The sequence below is a fragment of the Primulina eburnea genome, chromosome 5 (genome assembly GCF_022965805.1).
Source record: "Primulina eburnea isolate SZY01 chromosome 5, ASM2296580v1, whole genome shotgun sequence".
Taxonomy (NCBI): Eukaryota; Viridiplantae; Streptophyta; class Magnoliopsida; order Lamiales; family Gesneriaceae; genus Primulina; species Primulina eburnea.
Genome location: NC_133105.1, coordinates 34,193,894 through 34,218,499, shown reverse-complemented (window position 1 = coordinate 34,218,499; position 24,606 = coordinate 34,193,894). Strand labels below are relative to the sequence as shown.

The 24,606-nt window shown below is 39.5% G+C and overlaps 2 protein-coding genes across 4 annotated transcripts in view; one reads left to right on the top strand and one right to left on the bottom strand.

The window, feature by feature from the left end:
- The window catches only part of LOC140833166 (chloride channel protein CLC-d-like), a 127,227-nt gene extending 112,391 nt beyond the window's left edge, over positions 1-14,836 (top strand). For all 3 annotated transcript variants that reach the window (XM_073197635.1, XM_073197636.1, XM_073197637.1), the window contains 4 exons: positions 13,795-13,805; positions 13,912-14,013; positions 14,095-14,141; positions 14,589-14,836. The gene's annotated coding sequence lies outside the window, so the exon portion shown is untranslated. The remainder of the gene's footprint in view (positions 1-13,794; positions 13,806-13,911; positions 14,014-14,094; positions 14,142-14,588) is intronic.
- Positions 14,837-14,974: 138 nt separating this feature from the next.
- On the bottom strand, positions 14,975-17,594 carry LOC140833168 (mavicyanin-like). Its single transcript, XM_073197640.1, has 2 exons — positions 17,251-17,594; positions 14,975-15,501 (listed from the first exon to the last, which is right to left on the bottom strand). Exons 1-2 carry the CDS (start codon positions 17,432-17,434, stop codon positions 15,152-15,154), a joined length of 534 nt encoding a protein of 177 aa, XP_073053741.1. The 5' UTR covers positions 17,435-17,594; the 3' UTR covers positions 14,975-15,151.
- Between the last annotated feature and the right edge of the window lie 7,012 nt (positions 17,595-24,606).

Below are 24,606 nucleotides of genomic sequence, written 5' to 3'. Positions count from 1 at the left end.
AATACGATAGGAGACTAGGTGGTTGTCTCCCATAGATGACTTCGAACAGAGTGTCACGCAATGAAGAGTAGAAACTGGTATTGTAACAATACTCTGCCCAAGCTAGCCATTCTACCCATTTCTTCGGGTAGTCACTAGTAAAGCAACGTAAATACATCTCCAAAACTCGATTAACAGCCTCCATTTGTCCATCCGATTGAGGATGGTATGAAGAACTGAAACAAAGTTCGGTGCCTTGCATACGAAACAACTCCTTCCAGAAGGAACTTGTGAAGGTGACATCTCGATCGCTGACAATGGATTCGGGTAGGCCATGCAGTTTAAATATATAGTCGAAGAATATGCGGGCCATTGATACAGCAGTATAGGGGTGATGGAGTGCAATAAAATGAGCGTACTTTGAGAAACGGTCCACCACCACGAAGATCACACTTTTTGTTAGAGTAGGTGCACGTCGAGCCAAGTGTTGGCCGACTGTTCACAATGAAACTCTTTGTATAAACGATCTTTATTTTAATAATATTTCAATTTATTAATTTGGCGCATCTTTATCTTTATACCCATGCTAGTTGCATAGATAAAGTCCTTGAATATACAAATAGTAGAAAGAATATGAGATGCTCATATGATGAGTATCATGAAACTCATATTTGGAATACTGTATATTCTAAACCGTTCCTAGTCGATTCAGCCGCCACTAAGAAGGATAAAGGCCGCTCGAGTTAGAGACTAGTATCTGCGATGTGAGTACCATGTTTCATTGGTAGGGGACATTGTGATGTCCGAGCATGCAGATAGGTGCTCCTGGTAGAGTGCACTGAACAACCCTCTATAAAAGACTTTCCAAGTGGTTCTCACTTATCGAGTGGAAAAGTCCTAGTTTATGGTTGTACACCATTAGTCCTTATGACCCGGGACAACATTGAGACTCTATATGCTAGCGTTTCACTTTGACTTGTTTACCGACTCTTATGGGTCATTAGGTGGCAAGGTTGGGTGTTACGGCGAAACATATAGGAGTCGATGCATTGTAGTCGGGGATTCACCGCTTACCTACGGGTATGGATATCCTATGTGTTTTTCATGTATGTGTGGGTTGAAATCTCTGATCAGATTATGATGGTAATTATGAAAGGGGTTTCATAGATTACACCATCGATGCAACCACAACATGACACATAGTATCGATTCATTGACAACTCTCGATAAACCAATAGTTGTCGAATCGGTCGGGATATATGAGTTGAAGGGACCGTACTGTACGCTAACCATAATTGAATGGTTCTTGCAGGCACTATCATGTGATACCTAGGGAATCACGTAAGCGATGCTGCTAGGCGTTTAAAGTGATTGGTTGGGTACTATCAGACTTGAGTTCTGACGTTCTTACTATCAAGGAGTTGATAAGTAAGAATGAAGCAATTGGGGTATGCTCGAATAAGGACATGTTTAGTCCGAATCACATAGAGATGTGAACCCACGGCTAGTTGTATCAATGAACCATTGAGGGCCACACAAGTACTTGCTTTGTAAATCCCGATGAGAAGTAAAATAGTTCAATGTGTTGAACGGCTTATAAATGTGTTTATAAGCGTTGAGAAAAATAGAAGTATGACTTCTAAGAGAGAAATATAAATTTTAATTTATGGAAGTGTTCCTAAGATTAAAATTTGGCCAAGTAAATAATGTAGTTGAAAATTGTGATTTTCATAAACATTATTGGAGACTAAATTAAATTAATTCAAGTGTTGAATTAATTAAACACTAGTGGACCTAGTAGAGTCCAAATAATTAAAAATAATTCAAGTGTTGAATTAATTATATTGAGTCTTGTAGAGCTCAATTTAAAATAATTATTTAACTAGTGGGACTTGAATAAATTCAAGTAATATTTAATTAATCTCAAAATGTTTGAGATAATTAAAATTTAGTCCATGTTTTTTAATGTGTTAAAAACCATATAATATATGTGAGACATGCTAGGGTTTGCATGCTTGGGAGGTGAAGAGTCTTGAATACTTTTGATTAAAAAATTGCAAAGGCATGCAACTTTTGTATCTAACTTTTTGCAACCCCAAGACTCAACTCTCCCTCCTCATTCCATACACACCTTGGCCGAAACTCCTCTCAATTTTTCTCTCAAAATTTTCTTTCTTTTGTTCTTCAAAATTGTTGGAGAATAAAACACTTCTCTTTGAAAAATCTTCTTGTTTTTCTAGTGCAAAACAAGAAGGGATTTACATAGCTTGTGGTGGGCCTAATTTGAAGGAAAGTTTCAAGGATTTGGAGGAGGAGCTTGTAGATCTTCATGCCTTGAAGAGCTTTGTTTTTGACAACAAAGTTGGTGCCTTCATCAATCTTTTAAAGATTGATAGGTATATTTTCTAAACATCCCATGTTTTTAGTTTTTGTAAATATTACACAAAATTCTATGGTGGCCGAAAATTCTTGATGAAATTTAAATATTTTTGACTTCCGTTGCGCTTCCGGCCACCGTAACCGGTCCGCTTTCAAGTGGTATCCGAGCTATGGTTACGGTTTTTGTGTAATATTTGCATAATATTATGTTGAGATCGATTTCTACCCGTTTGAGATTTTTTGGTGCAATAAAACATCAAGGCCGAAATTTTTTGAAGCAAAAACAAAAAAAAAAAATAATTTTTCGGGGGCTGCCCGATGGCTGCCCGAGGGGCTGCCCGAGAATTTCGGGCAGCAAGGGGCAGCCCCCGAAAGTTCCAGTTTTTTAAATAAAAAAAAAAATTTTTTTGTTGTGGCCGGAATCCGGCGACGGAGCTCCGGCGACGGTGATGGCGGCTAGGGTTTCCAAAAGTGTTTTGGACAATCTTAGTGTCATGGGCCTTGAGATGTTGGGCCATTGAATGGCCAACATAATTTGTGAAATTTAAATGGGCCAAAATATTTTAGGTGTAAAATGGTTTTTGGGCCCTTAAGTTTAAATTTACAATTGTTGCACATATTTTCTCATAAAATAAATAATTGAAGTAGGACCTTAATTATTTATAGTAAATTGTGATTTACAAGAAATTCGATTATAATTAAATTAATTTGAAAGTATACAAAGGAGTTTGTATACTTTGTTAATTTAATTTATAATTGTGGCGGTTAGTGATTGGATCAAGATATATAATATTGGATCAATTAATTATAGTGATAATTAATTGATGGTGTATGATATGTGATATTATGCATGAAGGATGATCAAAAGCCCAAGCCCAATTTGCTAGGTGTATGCTAGGATATTTGTGTTGTATGATTGTAATAATTATCAATTTAAAGTGGGCTTGGTTTATGGCCCGTTCTCACCCCATGAGATGTATCCCTATGTGCCATGGATATTTAATTGTAAATATTAGAATAGTGGAAGATCAAGATTGGAAGATGGTGGCCTTGGTGATTATGAAGATCGAAGACATGTAATATTGGATGCTAATGTAATAATGTAGTTGCATTTGCATCCCGTGCATTTACCCTAGGATTGGACCTAGGCCCGTGTTTAGCTCACACGGGCCATTAGTTTTGTGGCAATTGATCATCCTTGTACTGTTTTCTATTTATAATATATGCATGATATGTTATAAATAATGAGTATGTGCGTTATTATTATTATAATAACAAAGTTGCATGAATCCGGCAAACATACGATCAAACATGGCGAGCTTTTAAAATAAAATTAATGATGAGACCTTTCAAAATTAAAAAACCCTCATTTTGAATAAGATTCAAAATTAATATCAAGTCCGAAAAGGGGAATTATAAATTTGTTTATAATTTCCTTGTCTTCCATCGACAATGGATGCATGATGAACGCTACCCGTACTCGGGGCTCGGCTCATATTATTGAGGGGGCCCTGGGTGCCGGAAAGCTGTGACATCCATTGACATGGTGATGTGAACTACGTGGAACTCCCATGATTTCGGCTCATATTATTGAGGGAACTCATGGCGACCGTCCATTAAGGTTCAATATCGATGGGTTAGGCTTGACACGTAAAGATGAACGACGTCATATTATTGGGTCCTAATCAAACGTGAGACAAAAGTATACGTAGAGGGTTGCATCGCAACCCGTTTTCCGTTATTCTCGAAAAACACGTTCTAACCGGACCAAACTATATCACTTGGCTAAGAAATTTAAAGATCGTCCTAAACTCGGAGAGAATCGCATACACACTGACTGAGTCGCCCCCTGATGAGGCTCCGACTAACTGCAGTCCCGAGGAACTGCAGACCTACAAGGATTGGTGCGACCATGACTTGAAGGCGAAGTGTTACATGCAGGCTTCGATGAACGATGAGCTGCAAAGGCGATTCGAGGATGCAAAGAATGCTGCTGACATTCATATGCACCTCAAGGAGCTCTTCGGAGAGCAGACTCGGCCTTTGAGGCATGCAACAGTAAAGGAGCTCATCACTTTACGCATGCGAGATGGGACTTCGGTCCATGAGCATGGCCTAAAGTTGATTGGGCTCGTGGACAAGCTCGTGGGCATGGATTTGATCTTGCCATCGGAGTTGACCACAGATGTGTTGCTGTTGTCACTGCCCAGCTCTTTCGATCCTTTTGTCGTGAACTTCAATATGAACAAGCTCGAGCCCAGCCTTGAAGAGTTGGTGAACATGCTTGTGACCTTTGAGTCCACAATCAAAAAGGAGAAGCAGGTTCTTTATGTGGGCTCTTCATCTGGCACGAAGACCGGTCCACCTGGGAAGGGAAAGAAGCGTTCTTTCCAGCGTACCAAGAAGAGCGTGCCCTTGAAGAGGCAAAGTCCGAGTCCCGTAGTGGCAGCCGCACCAGTGAAGGCTGAAAAGACTGTTGACATCTGTCACCACTGCAAGAAGCCTGGACATTGGAGGCGTAATTGCAGGGAATATCTTGCGCAGAAGGGTTCTGGCAAAGGTATGTTCTACATTGAAGTGAATATCTCTATTAACTCTACTTCTTGGGTATTGGATACCGGCTGTGGCTCACATCTCTGTAATGATTTACAGGTGATGGGAAGAAGTAGGAAGCTCAGGGAAGGTGAGACCTTCTTGAGGTTGGGCAATGGAGCAAGGGTTGCTGCCAAGGCTGTGGGAGATGTTTATTTATGTTTGAACAATGATTTTAATTTGGTTTTGAGAGATGTTTTATTTGTACCAGACTTGATCAAAAACATTATTTCCATTCCTATGCTTGATATCGATGGATTTTCTTGTTTATTTGGCAAAGGTGTTTGCAATATTTACAAGAATGAATGTTTAGTTGGTACGGGTGAACTTGAAAACAATCTCTACACCTTAAAATTAAAAGATATTCCACTTAACAATGTCCAAACGATAACAACAACAAATAAGCGCAAACAAGATACTCTTAATTCGGCACAATTATGGCATGCTCGATTAGGTCATATTTCCTCAAGAAGGATGAACAAGCTAGTGGGAGTTGGCATGTTTGATATGTCTGATATTAACGCTCTCACGACTTGTGAATCCTGTCTGAAAGGAAAGATGACCAAAATTCCCTTTAAGGGCCATGCGGAGCGAGCCAAAGGGTTATTGGATTTGATCCATACCGATGTGTGCGGTCCGCTTAGCATCACCACTAAGCATGGACATGCCTACTTCATCACCTTTACCGATGACCATTCGAGGTATGGGTATGTGTATTTGATGAAATACAAGTCTGAAGCCTTTGAAAGGTTCAAAGAATTCAGAAGTGAAGTAGAGAAGCAATTGGGACGAAGCATCAAGACACTTCGATCGGATCGAGGTGGTGAGTACTTGAGTGCCGAGTTCCAAGAGTATCTTAGAGAGAATGGGATTCTCTCGCAGTGGACTCCGCCCGCTACACCGCAGTTGAATGGTGTTTCGGAGCGTCGTAACCGGACTTTGATGGACATGGTTCGGTCTATGATGGGGTTCACAGAGTTGCCGCCATCCTTTTGGGGATATGCGCTTGAAACAGCGGCACTGTTGTTGAACAATGTCCATACAAAGGCAGTTGACAAGACTCCATATGAGATATGGATGGGTAAGCCTCCCAAGTATTCTTATCTTAGAATATGGGGGTGTCCTGCTTATGTGAAGCAGAAAGTGGGAGATAAATTGGATAGTCGATCCATTTTATGCTACTTTGTGGGATATCCAAGAAATTCCATTGGATATTATTTCTATCATCCCCAAGAAACAAAGGTGTTTGTTTCTAGGAACGCAACCTTTTTGGAAAAGGAATTTCTATTAGATAGAAAAGGCGAGATGATATAACTCGAAGAGGTTCGAGAGGCACCCACAGTTGTAGAACCCACACCCAATGAGCTAAGTGAGGAGATACAAGCTCCTAGGAGATCCGAGAGGATCTCGAGACCACCTATGAGGTATGGTCTGCTTCTTGAAGAGGGCCATGATGAGCCTAATCTTGGATGTGATCCAAGGACCTTCAAGGAAGCGTTATCGGATGCTGATTCATCCAAGTGGCTTGAAGCAATGGAATCTGAGATGAATTCCATGCATTCGAACCAAGTGTGGAATCTTGTGGATCCACCTGAGGGAACTGTTCCCATAGGGTGTAAATGGATTTACAAGAGGAAACTTGGGGCGGATGGGAAGGTATTGACCTTCAAGGCGCGATTGGTAGCAAAAGGGTATACTCAAAGACAAGGTGTTGACTATGAGGAAACCTTTTCTCCAGTTGCGATGTTCAAGTCCATTAGGTTATTGCTAGCCATAGCTGCATGGTTTGACTATGAGATATGGCAGATGGATGTGAAGACAGCCTTCCTTAATGGGGATATTAAGGAAGAAATTTACATGTCTCAACCTGAAGGGTTTACATCCATCGGAAGTGAGCATATGGTATGCAAACTTCAAAGATCTATTTATGGTCTTAAGCAGGCATCGAGGAGCTGGAACCTCAGATTCGATAGTACAATCAAAGATTTTGGTTTTACTAAGAATCCTGAGGAACCCTGTGTGTATAAGAAGGTCAGTGGGAGTGCTGTGACATTCCTTGTTCTTTATGTTGATGACATTCTACTCATTGGGAATGATGTAGGAATGTTGCAATCAACAAAGATATGGTTAGCGAGAAAGTTCTCGATGAAGGACTTGGGTGAAGCATCTTTTGTATTGGGAATACAGATCTATTGAGATAGATCGAAAAGATGGCTTGATCTCACCCAGTCCACATACATTGATACCATCGTGAAGCGGTTCTCGATGGATGAGTCCAAGAGAGGACATCTACCAATGTGTCATGGCGTGTCCCTATCCAAGTCTATGTCTCCCAAGACTGATGCAGAGATAGCGGCGATGACACGAATTCCGTATGCTTCGGCTATTGGTAGTATCATGTATGGGATGATATCTACACGTCCTGACGTGGCATTTGCACTAAGTGTAGTGAGTAGATATCAATCCAACCCTGGTCTTCCACACTGGAAAGCTGTGAAAGACATCCTCAAGTATTTGAGAAGGACCAATAAGTTGTTTTTGGTCTATGGGGGTGGAGAACTAAAATTGGAAGGCTATACCGACTCTAGCTTCCAAAGCGATGTTGATGACTCGAAGTCAACCTCCGGATTCATATTCATGCTCAATGGTGGTGCTGTCTCTTGGAAGAGTTCCAAGCAAGACAGTACTGCGGATTCCACCACTGAGGCAGAATACATTGCTGCATCGGCTGCAGCAAAGGAGGCTGTTTGGATTAGGAATTTCGTCCAAGAGTTGGGCGTCATTCCTAATGGAGTTGCTCCTATCCCGGTGATGTGTGACAACACGGGAGCCATATCTCAGGCGAAGGAGCCAAGGTCTCATCAGAAGTCCAAACATGTATTGAGAAAGTACCACATCCTCAGAGAGATCGTGGAAAGAGGAGATGTCGTGATTGACAAAGTCGGCTCCGCAGATAATGTTGCTGATCCACTAACTAAGCCTTTACCAGGACCATCGTTCGAGAAGCATCGCGAATCAATGGGTCTAAAGTATATAGGTAGTTGGCTCTAGTGCAAGTGGGAGATTGTTAGAGTAGGTGCACGTCGAGCCAAGTGTTGGCCGACTGTTCACAATGAAACTCTTTGTATAAACGATCTTTATTTTAATAATATTTCAATTTATTAATTTGGCGCATCTTTATCTTTATACCCATGCTAGTTGCTTAGATAAAGTCCTTGAATATACAAATAGTAGAAAGAATATGAGATGCTCATATGATGAGTATCATGAAACTCATATTTGGAATACTGTATATTCTAAACCGTTCCTAGTCGATTCAGCCGCCACTAAGAAGGATAAAGGCCGCTCGAGTTAGAGACTAGTATCTGCGATGTGAGTACCATGTTTCATTGGTAGGGGACATTGTGATGTCCGATCATGCAGATAGGTGCTCCTGGTAGAGTGCACTGAACAACCCTCTATAAAGGACTTTCCAAGTGGTTCTCACTTATCGAGTGGAAAAGTCCTAGTTTATGGTTGTACACCATTAGTCTTTATGACCCGGGACAACATTGAGACTCTATATGCTAGCGTTTCACTTTGACTTGTTTACCGACTCTTATGGGTCATTAGGTGGCAAGGTTGGGTGTTACGGCGAAACATATAGGAGTCGATGCATTGTAGTCGGGGATTCACCGCTTACCTACGGGTATGGATATCCTATGTGTTTTTCATGTATGTGTGGGTTGAAATCTCTGATCAGAGTATGATGGTAATTATGAAAGGGGTTTCATAGATTACACCATCGATGCAACCACAACATGACACATAGTATCGATTCATTGACAACTCTCGATAAACCAATAGTTGTCGAATCGGTCGGGATATATGAGTTGAAGGGACCGTACTGTACGCTAACCATAATTGAATGGTTCTTGCAGACACTATCATGTGATACCTAGGGAATCACGTAAGCGATGCTGCTAGGCGTTTAAAGTGATTGGTTGGGTACTATCAGACTTGAGTTCTGACGTTCTTACTATCAAGGAGTTGATAAGTAAGAATGAAGCAATTGGGGTATGCTCGAATAAGGACATGTTTAGTCCGAATCACATAGAGATGTGAACCCACGGCTAGTTGTATCAATGAACCATTGAGGGCCACACAAGTACTTGCTTTATAAATCCCGATGAGAAGTAAAATAGTTCAATGTGTTGAACGGCTTATAAATGTGTTTATAAGCGTTGAGAAAAATAGAAGTATGACTTCTAAGAGAGAAATATAAATTTTAATTTATGGAAGTGTTCCTAAGATTAAAATTTGGCCAAGTAAATAATGTAGTTGAAAATTGTGATTTTCATAAACATTATTGGAGACTAAATTAAATTAATTCAAGTGTTGAATTAATTAAACACTAGTGGACCTAGTAGAGTCCAAATAATTAAAAATAATTCAAGTGTTGAATTAATTATATTGAGTCTTGTAGAGCTCAATTTAAAATAATTATTTAACTAGTGGGACTTGAATAAATTCAAGTAATATTTAATTAATCTCAAAATGTTTGAGATAATTAAAATTTAGTCCATGGTTTTTAATGTGTTAAAAACCATATAATATATGTGAGACATGCTAGGGTTTGCATGCTTGGGAGGTGAAGAGTCTTGAATACTTTTGATTAAAAAATTGCAAAGGCATGCAACTTTTGTATCTAACTTTTTGCAACCCCAAGACTCAACTCTCCCTCCTCATTCCATACACACCTTGGCCGAAACTCCTCTCAATTTTTCTCTCAAAATTTTCTTTCTTTTGTTCTTCAAAATTGTTGGAGAATAAAACACTTCTCTTTGAAAAATCTTCTTGTTTTTCTAGTGCAAAACAAGAAGGGATTTACATAGCTTGTGGTGGGCCTAATTTGAAGGAACGTTTCAAGGATTTGGAGGAGGAGCTTGTAGATCTTCATGCCTTGAACAGCTTTGTTTTTGACAACAAAGTTGGTGCCTTCATCAATCTTTTAAAGATTGATAGGTATATTTTCTAAACATCCTATGTATGGTGTTATTTTGTAAATATGCCACATAACCTAGGGTGGCCGAAAATTCTTGCTAAATTTTAAAATTTTTGACTTCCGTTGCGCTTCCGGCCACCGTAACCGGTCCGCTTTCACTTTTTCCCTGTGAAGGAGGAAGGCCATCCACAAAATCCATTGAGATATCTGCCCAGATCTGGTGAGGGACCGGCAGGGGTTGGAGGAGTCCCGCCGGTTGAAGATGATCAACTTTATTCCGTTGGCAAACCAAACAAGTGGCCACCAAGTCCTTCACCTGGCGTCGCATGCCTGCCCAATAGAAGTCACGGTGCACTCGCTGAAACGTCTTTTGATACCCTTCATGGTACGAATTATGCAGGGCTCGAAGAATTCGAGCTGCCAAAGGATAAGTCGTGGGTAAAAATATACGCGAATTATACAGTAAAATGCCATCAACATAAGCCCACTCGAGGTGCGAATGTGCTCCTGTATTGTCCTTGATCAGCTGCTGTATTTCGTCTGAGTGGGCGTGTTCTGCCTTAATATCAGCTAGGAAATCCCACGATGGTATTGAGACAGCTGTGGCGCACATCGTGGAAGAATCTCTTCGTGACAAGGTGTCAGCAACTGTATTAGAACTCCCAGATTTGTATTCTCTTGGTGAAATCAAACCCCAATAACTTGCAAAGCCAGCGTTGTTGGGATGGTGTTGCAATCCATTGTTCTAGTAGGTACTTGAGACTGTAGTGGTCTGTGCGAACGACAAAAGGTTGGCCCCAAAAATATGAGCCCCAATGACGGATTGCCATTGTTAGACCCATTAGCTCCTTCTCGTAGGCTGGTAATTTTTGGTGGTGCTGGGCGAATGAATAACTGGAGAAAGCAATGGGACAGCCGCCTTGCTGAAGTACTACCCCAACACCCGAGTCCGAAGCATCACATTCCATGACAAAGGGCTTGGAAAAATTCGGAAGAGTGAGAACCGGAGTCGTAGTGAGGGCTTGTTTAAGTTTCTCAAATGCTGTGGTGGAAGCTGGGGTCCACTTGAAGGAATTTTTCCGCAGCAGAGCAGTCAACGGGGCAGCAATCAATTCGTAATCCCGGACAAAACGACGGTAATATCCCGTCAACCCAAGAAACCCACGTAAAGCTGTTGGTGAGGTTGGATGTGGCCAATCTGCTATGGCCTCGATTTTGGACCTATCAACTTTTGCCCCAGACTTCGAGATTACATGGCCCAAGTATGCGACTTCCTGTTGAGCAAAGAAACACTTGGAGCGTTTTAAGAAAAACTGGAGCTGCTGCTGCATAGTGAGAACTAAATGCAAGTGATGTAAATGACTCTCCCATGTAGAACTATATATCAAAATGTCATCAAAAAAGACGAGGACGAATTTCCGTAGATATGCTTGGAACACAAGGTTCATAAGGGCCTGAAATGTGGCGGGTGCGTTAGTGAGACCGAATGGCATAACCACAAATTCGTAGTGCCCATGGTGCGTCCGGAATGCTGTCATGGGAATGCTTCTGGGGTCCATGCGAATTTGGTGATAACCTGCGCGGAGATCTAGTTTTGTAAAGAAGGAAGCACCAAATAGCTCGTCCAATAATTCCTCGATGATGGGTATAGGAAACTTGTCCTTGACTGTTTTAGCATTTATAGCCCGGTAATCGATACAAAACCTCCAAGTTTTATCGGCTTTAGGAACTAGGATGACGGGAGAAGAGAACGGAGATGTACTGTGTCGGATAAACCCTTTGGACAGCATCTCGGTGCATTGCCTCTCTATCTCATCCTTTTGGGAGTGTGCATAACGATATGGGCGGACAGCAATAGGGCTCGTCTCGTGCTCTAGAATGATCTTGTGACTGAATTTGCGGAGGGGGGGTAGGCCCGAAGGCTCCGCAAAGAATCCTGAAAATCCTAGGAGAATGTCGTGCAGCTCTTGATCCCTGCCCTTCTGTAATTGTATGGCAGGGAGGTGGCCACTGGATCGAGGGTGGTCCGTGATGTTTCCTTGTAGAGTAACTTTCTGCCCCTGAGACATAAACTGCATAGACATTTTGTCGAAGTCCCATTGGATGGAGCCCAACAATTTGAGCCAATTGACCCCTAGGATTGCTCCAAACTCTCCCAAGGGAATAATAACGAAATCAATGCAAAATTTATATTCTCCCAATCGTAAAACCACGTTATGACAAACTCCTGCACAAGGAATTCGTCGCCCATTTGCCACCAAAACCCGGAGGGTAGCTTTGGTTTCCATTGAGAGCCCCAGACTCTGAGCTAATGATTTATCAAGAAAGCAATGTGTGCTGCCCGAGTCAATTAAGACCAGGAGTGAATTATATGAGATTGAGCCCCTAATTTGCATGGTTTGCGTCCCCTGTGCACCTGTTAAAGCATGAATGGAAACCGCTGGCTCTTCTATAACAATAGGGGGGTATTGGTCATCGTTCTGCATTGCATCATCCACGGATTCTATCCAAAACAACTTCTTACAGCGATGCCCTGGGAGATATAATTCATCGCAATTATAACACAACCCCTTCGCCTTGCGTTCTTCCATCTCGGAGCGATTGAGTCGCCGAATAAACGGACATGTTGATTGCTGGCCAGTATTACGGTGAATCTGGTTTGTAGGACGGGAGGATCGTGCTCCAGAGCGGACGTCATATAATCTTGCGAGGCGCATTGCTCTGGGTAAGTCCAGCGGAAGATGGATGAGGACCTCTGCTGCAATGCCCTCCTGTAGTCCGCTAATGAAAAGTTCCACCAACTGATCTTGCGATAGGTTGGTCGTTCTTGCCATTAAGTGCTCGAATTTTTTCTGGTAGTCTTCCACGGAACTTGTCTGCCTCAACTTAGAGAGTTCTCCCAATTTAGTGCATCGTAGGATTGGGCCGAATCGTAAGTGGCATTGCTCCTTGAATTCATTCCATGACATGTTGGGGTTGTTCTCTTCTACCTTTAAGAACCATAATTGTGCATCCCCTTCCAAATGAAATGTTGCGATCCCTACTCGGTCGTGGATCGGTGTGTTTTGATGTCGGAAGAGAAATTCATAATGGGTGAGCCACCCGAGTGGATCAACAAGCCCATCATATCGAGGTAGGTCCAGCCTTGTATAGCGCGGTCCACCGAAAAAATTTCCCCCCCTCTCGCGTCCGCCGCGTTGGAAATCGTTTGGGCCCCTCGCATTACTGTCGACATCATTATTTTGCAGAGATTTTGTTCGGACCGCCGCTAAGGAGATGGATAGCTCTTCCAGTTGTTCTCGAAATCCTTGCTGAATCAGGTCCTGCGCCTTCTTGTCCTCTATGTACATTTTCATGAAAGCATCCAGTTGTTTCGAGATGGCCGAATCACCCATTACACCCTGTTCTGATACCACTTTGTCAAGTTCCCTTGAAACCGATCGTGTAACGGGCCTCTTACTAATCGAAACCTTGGAATCCGGAACCCAAGTTGTTTTCTTAGACTTCCTTCCTTGACGACCAATCTTAAGAATACGATCGAGGCTCGAAAGAGAGAACCTCGCGATCTCTTAGTATTTGTTTTGCTGGAAATTTCGTGATGTTCTTATTCAACCTTGAATGGATATAAATACAAAGAGATCTATCTCCCAAACCCTAAAGATAACTATCAACCATATCCTAAAATTTGAAAAGATAACAACCAGATCCTAAATACCAAATCCTATCGAAAACAAATCAAACAGCTAAGAAAAAGATCTTAATCCTTGGGTTTAAATCGGCCGTACGTGTGTCTCTTGTAAACCAGATCTTTCGGCCGCTGATGCGGTGCTTGGTAAGTGGAATTGGTTGTGACAATATGTCATTGACCAAGGTGGATGGACCCTGTTTTTTTACCGTTATTTTTCATTTACTCCATTGCATATAAAGTAGGGTTCAAATAATAATATATGCTATTGGACATGTTGCTGATAATTCAGGTATATCATCTATTTCGTCAACTGGGATTAAGGCATTTACTTGTTGTTCCACGCACATCTCATGTTGTTGGAATGATCACCTGGAAGGATCTGTTAATTGAGGTACTTAATTTTCACCATCCTCTGTTAATTAGTGTGATTTTGTCCCATGGTAATTGGAAATATGTGTTCTTTACTTTGCAGGATACCGAAGACTCGGCTGGCGTAGATCTTCAATCCACTAGTGTAAGGTCTTGATGCTTCTTATCCACGTTAACTTGTGTCAAATGGTATACTCTTTTGTTGCTAACTATTGTCGTATGGTGAAACTTTTTATTTCTTTCTCATTGAGTCGTGTTACCGTGATGCAAGTTTGTTAGCTGCCGTTTTTTTAATTTTAATCCTTGCTATGTGATTGTCAAGTGTAAATATCTTTCGATACTGTAGGTTTTACATTTTCGAACTACTCCTCCAATACAATCAAGATTCAGCTCATATCCATGTTTTTGGGGAAAAAATTCGGACCTTCATTAGGGTACTTCTTAAGTGATGGATATATTTTAACAAAATCTGGAAAATCGTTTATTTGCTTCAGAAATTACACTCCCAACTTTGTCTCTTGATTATTTTTTGTATTCCAATATGTTGTGTTCATATTGTTATTTCGTCCGAAGTATTTACATTGTTCCTTTTGGCAGGATCAACAAGATGGCAACGAGTTTTTAGGAGGAGATCGGATGCTGAGCAACCACTACTTGGTCGTCTAGTTTGAAGTTGGATTGATGTTGCTTCCCATTTCTTCAGTTTCCTTCATTCTTTTAAACTCGATAGAGACTAATTTCCTTCCTCAAATTTTCTTGGTTATATGCATATTGTATACTGTATTTAATTATTACCCCATAATCCTTAAAAGGGAAAATAGAGACAATTTCTCCTGAAAAAATTTGATTCAGAACCAATAGCACAATAGGTAAGATAGGTCCTTGTAGCCGATTTTGAATAATGAAACCGATGTCCAGGTGCTTATAAAGTTATTTATTCGTGTAAGATGCAAATGTCATAATCATGTAGAAACAAAAAAAGCTGGTGTATTCAATAGCTGAGGTATTTGGGAAATGAGTTATATATTGATAAAAGAAATAATTGCTCTGGCATTATCAACAGCCATAACGAAAAAAATTGACAGAATGTTTCTTTGGGAAATGGAACATTAATCAAAGCAGAGGTCATTCTTTCATAGAATATTTCTTTTTGTGTGCTTCTAACTTAGAATATGAGAAATAATGGCAATGGTAATCCAAGCTTTGAGGCATAGAGTGGACTGTGCAGCAGCTGCATCACTGGGAGAAGGTGCGGGTACTTTGACTTCAGGAACCATATAAGAGGGTCCAGGTACGATTGAAGTGGCACGTAGTACATTGATATCGACTTTCTGTCCTGCTTGACAATGACCTGGTACTCCACATAGGAAGAAGTGGTGGCCATGAGAATCAATGGTTATGGTATCGTTTCCAGTTGTATGAGTCGAGATAGGGGACGACGCATTGCATGCCTTGTAGCCAGCATGTGTCACTCGCATCACGTTGTGAAACTGTGGGTTGTACATGAAAGCTGAAATATCCAAGCCTTGTTTAGATTAAAAACGATGATATTGGTGTAAAAGAGAATCATGGTTCTAATAAATCTATGCTGTACTATGTATATGCCTCCTGCATTTTTACTCCAACCGTGCTCTTCACTTGAGTCGTAAAAAAATTCGACTTAAAATTGCGTGAAACCATCTGCTAGAGGTTGTGATAATCCAAACAATCTCACTGCATTAGGACCTTTCAAAGTTGCACAAAACTCATTACTTTTCACTCAACTAGCACTAAAACGGCTACTCCTGATAGAAGTGGTAGAGTTCTTCCAAGTATTTCAGATTAAACATCTATGTACATTTTCTATTCATGATATAACCTTGTTTTCTCAAAAAACTCCGAAATTATTGCCCAAAAACTTTATTTTATTCTCATTGAGAAAAACTCCAATTGGCAAGATTTTACATATTCTAATTTCTTCACTCTCTCATGAGTGCATTAAAAAAATTTCCCTAGCGATGTGAAAAAGAGGGACTACGAACAATAGGGACATCTAAAAGTGAGAGTTTGGGCATCATCATTTATGGCGTGCAATATTTTAATCATTGGCAACTTGTACTAACAGTCGGTAGGCTACTAAGTAGTTGAATTTTTAAGAACGCAAAATGTCTCCATACACTACTAGAATACCCTCGCTTTATCCAAATACTCTCTTAATCGTGTGGTTAAGCTCATAAAATTTAGATGGATAGGTAGACAATCGATGTCCAAAATGTTGATTAATTGGTATTTCAACAAGCCAAAATGAACGTCGACAAAAGACCAATAGCCTAGTTTATACGAAAAGCTCATTTCTCCAAAAAAAGGTTGAATACAAAGTCTAGTGTTTATTCTTATTCAACTCATCAATCTCGGAACGGAAGCTCAACCATTGCATGCCAGATTCATAAACGGAAAGCCTTAAATCTTGAGAACGAGCATATAGGGACTGTTCATAGACTTTAACGTTGAAATGGAAGGGGTAAGAATAAACTTTTTTTAGGTGTATCTCTTCTAAATTCATCTGCCTAACACAGAGTTCAAAAAAGCATCAATGCATATTTTCTAGGCAGATCTTACCAAAAAAGGGGATTCAAACTCAATTCAATTCGCCCGAGACCCCTCCATGAATGGTGCGCCAAGTTATGGAGGCAAATTAGATCTAACACCCATTGAAAACTTAAAAAAGGTATAACACCTTCTACATGATCAATGAGGTTTTTTTAAATCTTTGTTTTGTTTTCAATTTTAGTTTTTTTAAAACGTTTCATATAGGAGAAGTTGTTGAAAAATGCCCAGTCAAAACATTTCTTTGAGTTCACTCCCTATCCACAAAATAGTGGTACTATGTCATACAAAATGTGGTACACTACATGTGGAAATGTGGTACAAAAACTGAAAAAAGTACCCAGAGACTGAACACAAAAAAATGGATAGCTGAGGACTGAAGGCCAAATTCACGTTTCATATCACTAGTGTCAAAAAAAAAAAAAAAGACTAAAATTACTAAAAATTAAAAAATACTTGACCGGAACTGAGATTTGACGTGACCAAAATCACAAAAATCAAAATACATAGAGTCAAAATTACAAATTTTCCTTTCGAAATATTACACACTCGGTTTTTGTGTGTGTCTTCCTTGAAAAAACAGAATCGACAAACCATCATCAGTCGTAAGAATTAATCTGAACGAACAACAAAAGAAACAAAATATTAATGATAGAAAGATTAGAAGACATGCCTATAACGTCACCAACTTGAAAGTTTTTTGTAGCTGCCCATTGCTTGTAATCCACATTCCCAATGGTAGTCCAGCCTGCCGAGCCTCCAACGGAATGAACAGCCCCAGTTGACAGATGAATCACTGAAGCAAAAAAAATCAAAAACAAAAATCCCACAGCACTTTTCTCAAGATTTAATGCCATGAGATTTTATTATATTAATTGGTAAAGTTTGTTTCTTTTTTGAGGATGATTGAAGTTGCGAGAAGTGAGAGGACACTTTGTTTTATTTTGTTTTGTGGGTTTTTATAGAGAGATTGTGGGGATGGATGTTTGTAGGTTGATTTGGTGCCTTTCAGTATGAATCCTTCTTTCGTAATTCTGCCAACCGGATGCTGTTCAGTATTAAGCTTAAAATATTAAACATGTTTCATCCGACCATATACTCAAATTTTACAAGGTAAAAATTTGTGTGAGACGGTCTCACGGGTCGTATTTTGTGAGACGGATCTTTTATTTGGGTCATTCATGAAAAATATTATTTTTTATGTTAAGAGTATTACTTTTTATTGTGAATATCGATAAGGTTGACCCTGTATCACAGATAAAATTCTCATTTTACAAATGATTAAAGTTATAAATTGCTATATTATTCATATATATTATTTGATAACTTTGTATCATATAATTTTGATAAAATTTTCAGAGAAAGTGGCTTTAGGAAAGAAGCTCTTTTTGTTTTAAAAAAACAAAAGAAAAGGAAAGAAGCCCTTTTCCCACATTCAATTCTCTTCACCATTTGTGATGCAACGAGTGGAGAGGTAACCAATGTGGAAAACTAATGTCTCACCACCTCGACTAAATTTGAGTTTTCACACATGATTTGTTAGATGCCAATAATTTCAAAATTTGAAGGCTCTTTCAATAAAAATCATTATATGAAAATCGTCAACAAAAAAATGATAAACTATATTGAATCATTAAAAATAGAGATTTTGTCTTCACACAATTACTATAATCAATTTTAGTCTTCAATTAAATTAATTTACCAAAATAATCTTTTTGTCATATCAAATTACAAAGATATCCTATATCTTTTAAACACTATTCACCATCAATTTTTTCATCTCAAACTCTGTATTTAATTATCTCATCAATTCCGTGCGTACAGAGATGGCCGTGAAGCACATCAATCCTATTTCTTTAAACAATTATGAATTTTCTCATTTTTTCCCACTTATTTTTTACGCAAAAAAAAAATTGATTTTATATTGATATTATTGTGTGCGTAGGTACATGGGCTATGGCAAACACATTCTGTTACCAATTTTGTTTATGTTAAATCATTAGAATATATTGCCTAGAATTGATTGCTCTAATTTAGATTTTAATTTTTTAAATATTTGACTTGACTATTGTCACGATTTTTTGATAATTTGTAGGTTTAAATTTTTTTTAATCATGAATATTTTGAAGTTGAAATAAACGGATTATTTGTAATTCATTGCAGTCGAGGAATATCGTAACGTACCGTAATTTTTAAACATACTTAAAATTTACGGAAAATAAAATTTTTTCTCAAGTAAGTAATCATCTTTCAAAATGTAATACAAATAAATTGTTTGACAAAATATTTGGATTGTAAACGAGCTTGCAAAAAAATTTGTCTGAAACACATGAAATAATTCCCAAAGAAAAAAATCAGAGTAAATGAAATAACATGCATAAAAATCCTTGAAAACTAAGCGGTCTTCGGGTTATGCCTCCGCACCGTCCGAGCCAATTCACTGGTCCCCGCCTCTCACCTCCTCATACTCGTCATCACCTGCATCGATCAAGTATAGTGAATTAAAGACTCAACATGTATAAATTGAGAATAGCAAGTAACATATAATACAACCATATGCATTTTAAGGCAGAGCATACATACTTAAATCTTGAACATACATACGTAAACATAGACGTGTCATCAATTCATAAATATTTTCATAAACCTGCTTGCATTGTACATACTCAAACATGCATCATCAACATAATTTTGCGTAGATATATGTTTCAAAGCAAGTGACCCATAATATAATACGCCTAATCAGACTAAACCACAGTACTGGGCTGGCATGGATGTCCACTACCACATACATAAGATCCTCCGGTCATACTTTACCGGGTTGATTGGTCTTCGGTCATATTTAGCGTTTTCCAATCCTGATCAAAACCCGATCATACTTTACAGGGGTGGAGAGGTCCCCGGGCACGTTATCCGGCTTCCAAACCCATTCATAATTGGTCACAAGACAATTAGCATACCTCAAAAACATAAAATATTTTCTTTTGCACGTCGAACATACTTACATAGCGTTGAGAGATTCGTTGGATCTCGCTTGGGCTACTGCTGCACATGCTAACACGTATTTCAAGCAACTCAAATTTCATAACTTAATCATGCCTATCAAACTCGACACCGAAGTAAATAAATAACTTATGAATTTCTAGACCACTCGGGACTTAACCATGTTAAACATTATACTAAACCATGACATCAAACCCCTAACCAAATCCCGATGTGAAGTATGAACATTTCCCAAGCAATGGAAAATCCAAACCCCGTTTAAACCATGACTTAAAGATTCCCATTCAAGACTCGCAACAACTAGTCTAACCCTCATCAAGCTTGGATATAACGACATATTAATACCCAAATGAAGCAATAGCACCTAAAATTGAAGCTCGAAGGCCCCTGAACCAGCGCCTAGGCGTTGAGGAGTAGCGCTGCAGCGCCTGTCAAGCGCACAGGCACCACCCTGCAGCGCAGTGGCGCTGCTCAGAACGAAGCTGCAGCGCTCCAAATGCAGTGATGCGGTGTTAACTCTACGCGAACCAAACCTCAAAATGTCATCTTCTATCCATTCGCTTTCCTGTGACCTCTAATGGAATCAAACCCATACCGACTCAAAACAAAACACCGAAAGACATCTGATCGCTACACATGAAGTGTCCTAATGCAGCAATGACCACTCGTAGATTCCCAATGAAGCCCGAAACCCAATAAACTCAAGAAACATGAAGAATATTTTTCAAAATGCCACAATTTGAGCAGTAACATAAAAATGATCATAACTCACTCGTTTCTTGTCAAAAAATTACGAATTTTTCGTCAAATCGAAGATATCGAAGAGTACTATGTTTTATATGTTGAACGTTTTCCAGAAAGTTGACTGAAAATTCACAGTACTCGAAATGATAGTAGATTCGGGTTTGAGATCTAAAATTTTGATCCAAAATCGTTTCAAACATTTTTGCTCACGCTTTCACATAACATACACAGATTTTGCATACAATATAAATCAAAATATTTATTATGACAAGATCGATGCGAAAAACGAAATATTATACATTCCTTTGATGCCTTTGATGAATATACTCATGAAGCGACGAACAGCGATGCGAGGAGATAAGAGAATCGATTGGGGACGACTTGTGGCACGATTCTTTCTACAAAACCGGTGTGAATCTTCTGAAAATCGAGGGGAAGAGTGGCTGCTGGAAGAAACCTCTAGAACCCTAGTTTTCTCTCAAGAATATGAAGTGTGTGTGTGTGTGTGTGTGTGTGGTGTGTGTGTGTGGGTGGGGGGGGGGGGGGGGATAATTAGGGAATAAAAATTGCTTAATTAAATAATTTGTGATAAGATAATACTAATCTAATTATTTAACCCCCAAACAAAGTTTTAAATAAAACAATAATTGAGTGCCAATTACTAGATTAAAATTTTTCCTAATCAAATTAGTATTTAAAAAGTTTAAAATCATAAAATCACTTAATAAATAACATTATGCTTTCAAATGCTTAAAATTTCATAAATATTTTAAAATAATAATTTATTGACTTGAAATAAAATATCACAATTTTTTTAATTGTAAATCTCCTAAATCGCCACCGATCTATTTTCTCGATCCCGCATCGAATATTCGCCTGAAACATAAACTCAATTAAACATTTTAACGTGCATAAATAAACATGTAATAATTTAAAATAATGCAAAGATCATAAATCTATGAGATCTGCCGACAACTGTTATCAATTAGGAGAGGAACACGAGTGCAAACATATGAAAGTAAGTAAATTAGAATTGTGGCAACAAAATTTGGGACATGTCAACTTCAAGATATTGAAGAATCTGGGAATATATGATATTGTGCGATGTATTCCTAATCTGACCTCAGGAATATCGTTTGCTTGTGGGGCATGCAAAAAGACAAGAAAACTCTGGTGCCACATCAAATTTTGCAAAACTTTGGCACAAAATGATGCATTGAACTGTTACATGTGGAGCTTATGGTCCAATTGAAGTTGAAAGCTTGGGAGGTAAAAAAAACAATACTCGTTCATTTGTGTTGATGAATTTTCCCGGTTAGTATGGGTAAGTTTTCTTAAACAAAAGTCGGATACTCTTGTTGCATTTAAGAAATTACTCTCAAGGATTACTAGTCTACACAATTTGAGGGTTGGAAAAATTATAACTGATTACGGCAACGAGTTCGGGAAATCTCACTTTTCATCTTTATGTGATAAAAAAAGTATAACTCGTGAGTTCTACCGCACAAAAACCCCTAAAATCGATATTGTTGAACAAAAGAACCAAACTTTGCAAGAGAAGGCTCTGGTCATGTTAAATTCGAAAAAAATTTCAAAACGTTTTTGAGCTGATGCCCTAAACAGAACATGCCACATTTAAAGAGTGGTTAAACTATGACATCTTATGATATCATCATGGAAAGGAGGTCAAAACTAAAATATTTTCATGTTTTTATGTAAAAGGCCCGAAAATACTTGCTTTGAAAATTTGCTGGAAAATTAAAAATTTTCTTTTTAAAAGAACTTAAATGGTCTCATTCAAAAAATCAACTGATGAATCCAGTTCAAAGTTCAAAACATCGCAGCGGAAGAAAATAAAGTTTGCCAAAAATCACAATTTAAAAAAATATCCAACGACTGATAAAATGTTTGCGGAATAAAATAACAACTGCTGCACTGAGGTCCTCGGGTGCCACTACTGCCGACCCAAGCTGGCTCACTGGTCCCCGCCTTCGGCCCTAGCCTCATCAGTACCTACAACAATCAAGTCTAGTAAGCCTAAAGACTCAGCATGCATATATCGCAGGTAACGAGAGAAATCTGAAGTAAAATATGCATGGGATAAAATATCATGTCATTAGGCATGCCGAAAAATAATCTGTACTGAGCAATTATATTACGTGCATAACTTAACTGAAAATCACAGTAAAAATATTTGCTCCTTGGAGCCCTGCACTGAAATAACGGGTAAAATTTTCTGTTGAGATTATGTTTTACGCCTGTGGCCACTGCACTAAGCTGAACTGATCGGTAACTGGCTATTGGGGAGTCTGAAACTGAACTGAGCTGGCCGGTCACTGACGACCGGGTGGTACCAAACTGAACTGAGCGGTCACTGGCGACCGTATAAAATAATACTCCCACATAGTGAATGCACCACAAGCCATAACGCATAAATCTCAAAAATAATCATTTTCTATTTAATGCACGTAAAGTAATTAACTAGCATAATGAAAATTCCTGTATGTGTTACCAACTGGATTGGATCGTTCCCAGGCTCGCCGCAACCTAAATATGTCATGAAAATATGCAATGGATTTTCTTGGGCAAACTTATGCAATTAAATTTTTGAAAATGCGACAGAAACGTCTAACGACCTCGTACTTTAATCATGACTTTGAACCAACCCGAACCAACACTGAACCAACGTGACGTCATGACTAAAATACACTTAAAATTATGAATTTATGCTCCTAAAATTAGAAGGGTCGAAACCTAGGTGAAATGGAGGCCAAAACAAGAAACGCTCTTTCGAGAGTCAATTTGGCACATCGCACCGTAAATTCTCGTACGACCTCAAAAATGATCAGAATCACAAACGGTCAAAAACGTGACCTTCCTAACTCGATGAGGCACTGTCCAGTCTAAGGCCTATAGGCTAAAAGCCGACCGAGAACTCGAACGAGCCTTCGCACCGACGCAGCAACTTGCTGTCAAATTCCAGCAGCTGTGCATGCGCTTTTCTTGCGTCGTTTTCGAGTCCGCCGGCCATTGGGGCATGAACCACCGACCAGAGACTCTTACCAACATCCCAAGGAATGATTTGAACCATGGCTAAGGGCACATGACCAGCCACCATTCGAACCACCCCAAGAAACAAGCCAATCGTCCCAGCCGAGAGCAATTCTGCGCGTGGGAAGGGCGTTGCTATGTTTGCTGTCTTTCGTCATTCCAGTGGCCATTTGATTGACCATGGCACGCTCTAGACATCTGGGGGCAAGGTGTAAACCGTGGCTAAGGGCCCTAGTCCAACCAAGATTCACACCAAGCCAACCAACTCGAAGTACACTTGCTGTCAAATGAAGGGGGCCGAGAAGGGGAGGGTTGTTCTTGCTTCGTGGGTCGTCTCGCGTCGTTCCAGTGGCCATTCGATTGACCATGGCACGATCTAGACATCCCGTGGTAGGGTATGAACCGTGGCTAAGGGCCATAGGCCAACCAAGATTCACACCCATACACAAAACCGAAACACAAGTATTGTCACAAAATCAAAGGGCCGAGAGGGGTAGGCTGCTCTTGCGTTTGCTTTTAAAACCGATCTTGTCAGTGGACCAAGCCTCAAAAGGATGGCTTGGTCACGTCTTAGACATCACAAGGGGACGTTATAACCATGGCTATAGCCCCTAGGGCAGCCAAGATCAGGAACATCTCTTGTTTGACAGCAAACTCAGAAATTCGAACACAAGAGACGCAAAAAGAGAGGTTGCTGTCATTCTGAATTTCCAGCATGCGTGGGGCTTGATTTATTGGACCAACATGGTCTTGACACACCCTAGTATGTGTCTAGATGTAGCCTAGTGAGCCTGGAGTCGAGCCAACCACCTGAATGCACAAAAACCAGCAAACCAGTAAACTGCACAAGGAAAGCTAAAAAAAATCTGTGCAGAATTTTTACCAACACTGCTGTCAAATTCGGTTTTTGGTGTTAAAATCATGAACATAAGATGCTAAAAAAAATACTATAGGACTTGATTGAAGTTTAGAAAAAGGTATAGACATGCCTGGATTTTTCGTTTGAAGAAAACAAAAAGAAATACACGATGCGGCGCGGAGGAGACGGGGTGCTTTTCCTTCTTGTTTGCTACTCGGTTTCCTCTCTATGAGTTTGTGGGATAAGGAAAATAACATTGATGTCAAAAGATTTTGAGGGATATTTTGAGTGTAATTGGTCGATGGTTAGGTATAGGATCAATGGAAGAATGTTGTTTAATTAATTAATTGATGGTGATTAAAAAGTTGGGAG

What these genes read in the sequence shown, in the direction of transcription:
- LOC140833168 (XM_073197640.1), bottom strand. Translation starts at nt 17,434, where the DNA reads ATGGCATTAAATCTTGAGAAAAGTGCTGTGGGATTTTTGTTTTTGATT. An exon ending in TCAAGTTGGTGACGTTATAG is followed by an intron (nt 15,502 to 17,250) that starts GCATGTCTTCTA and finishes TGGATATTTCAG; the next exon opens with CTTTCATGTACAACCCACAG.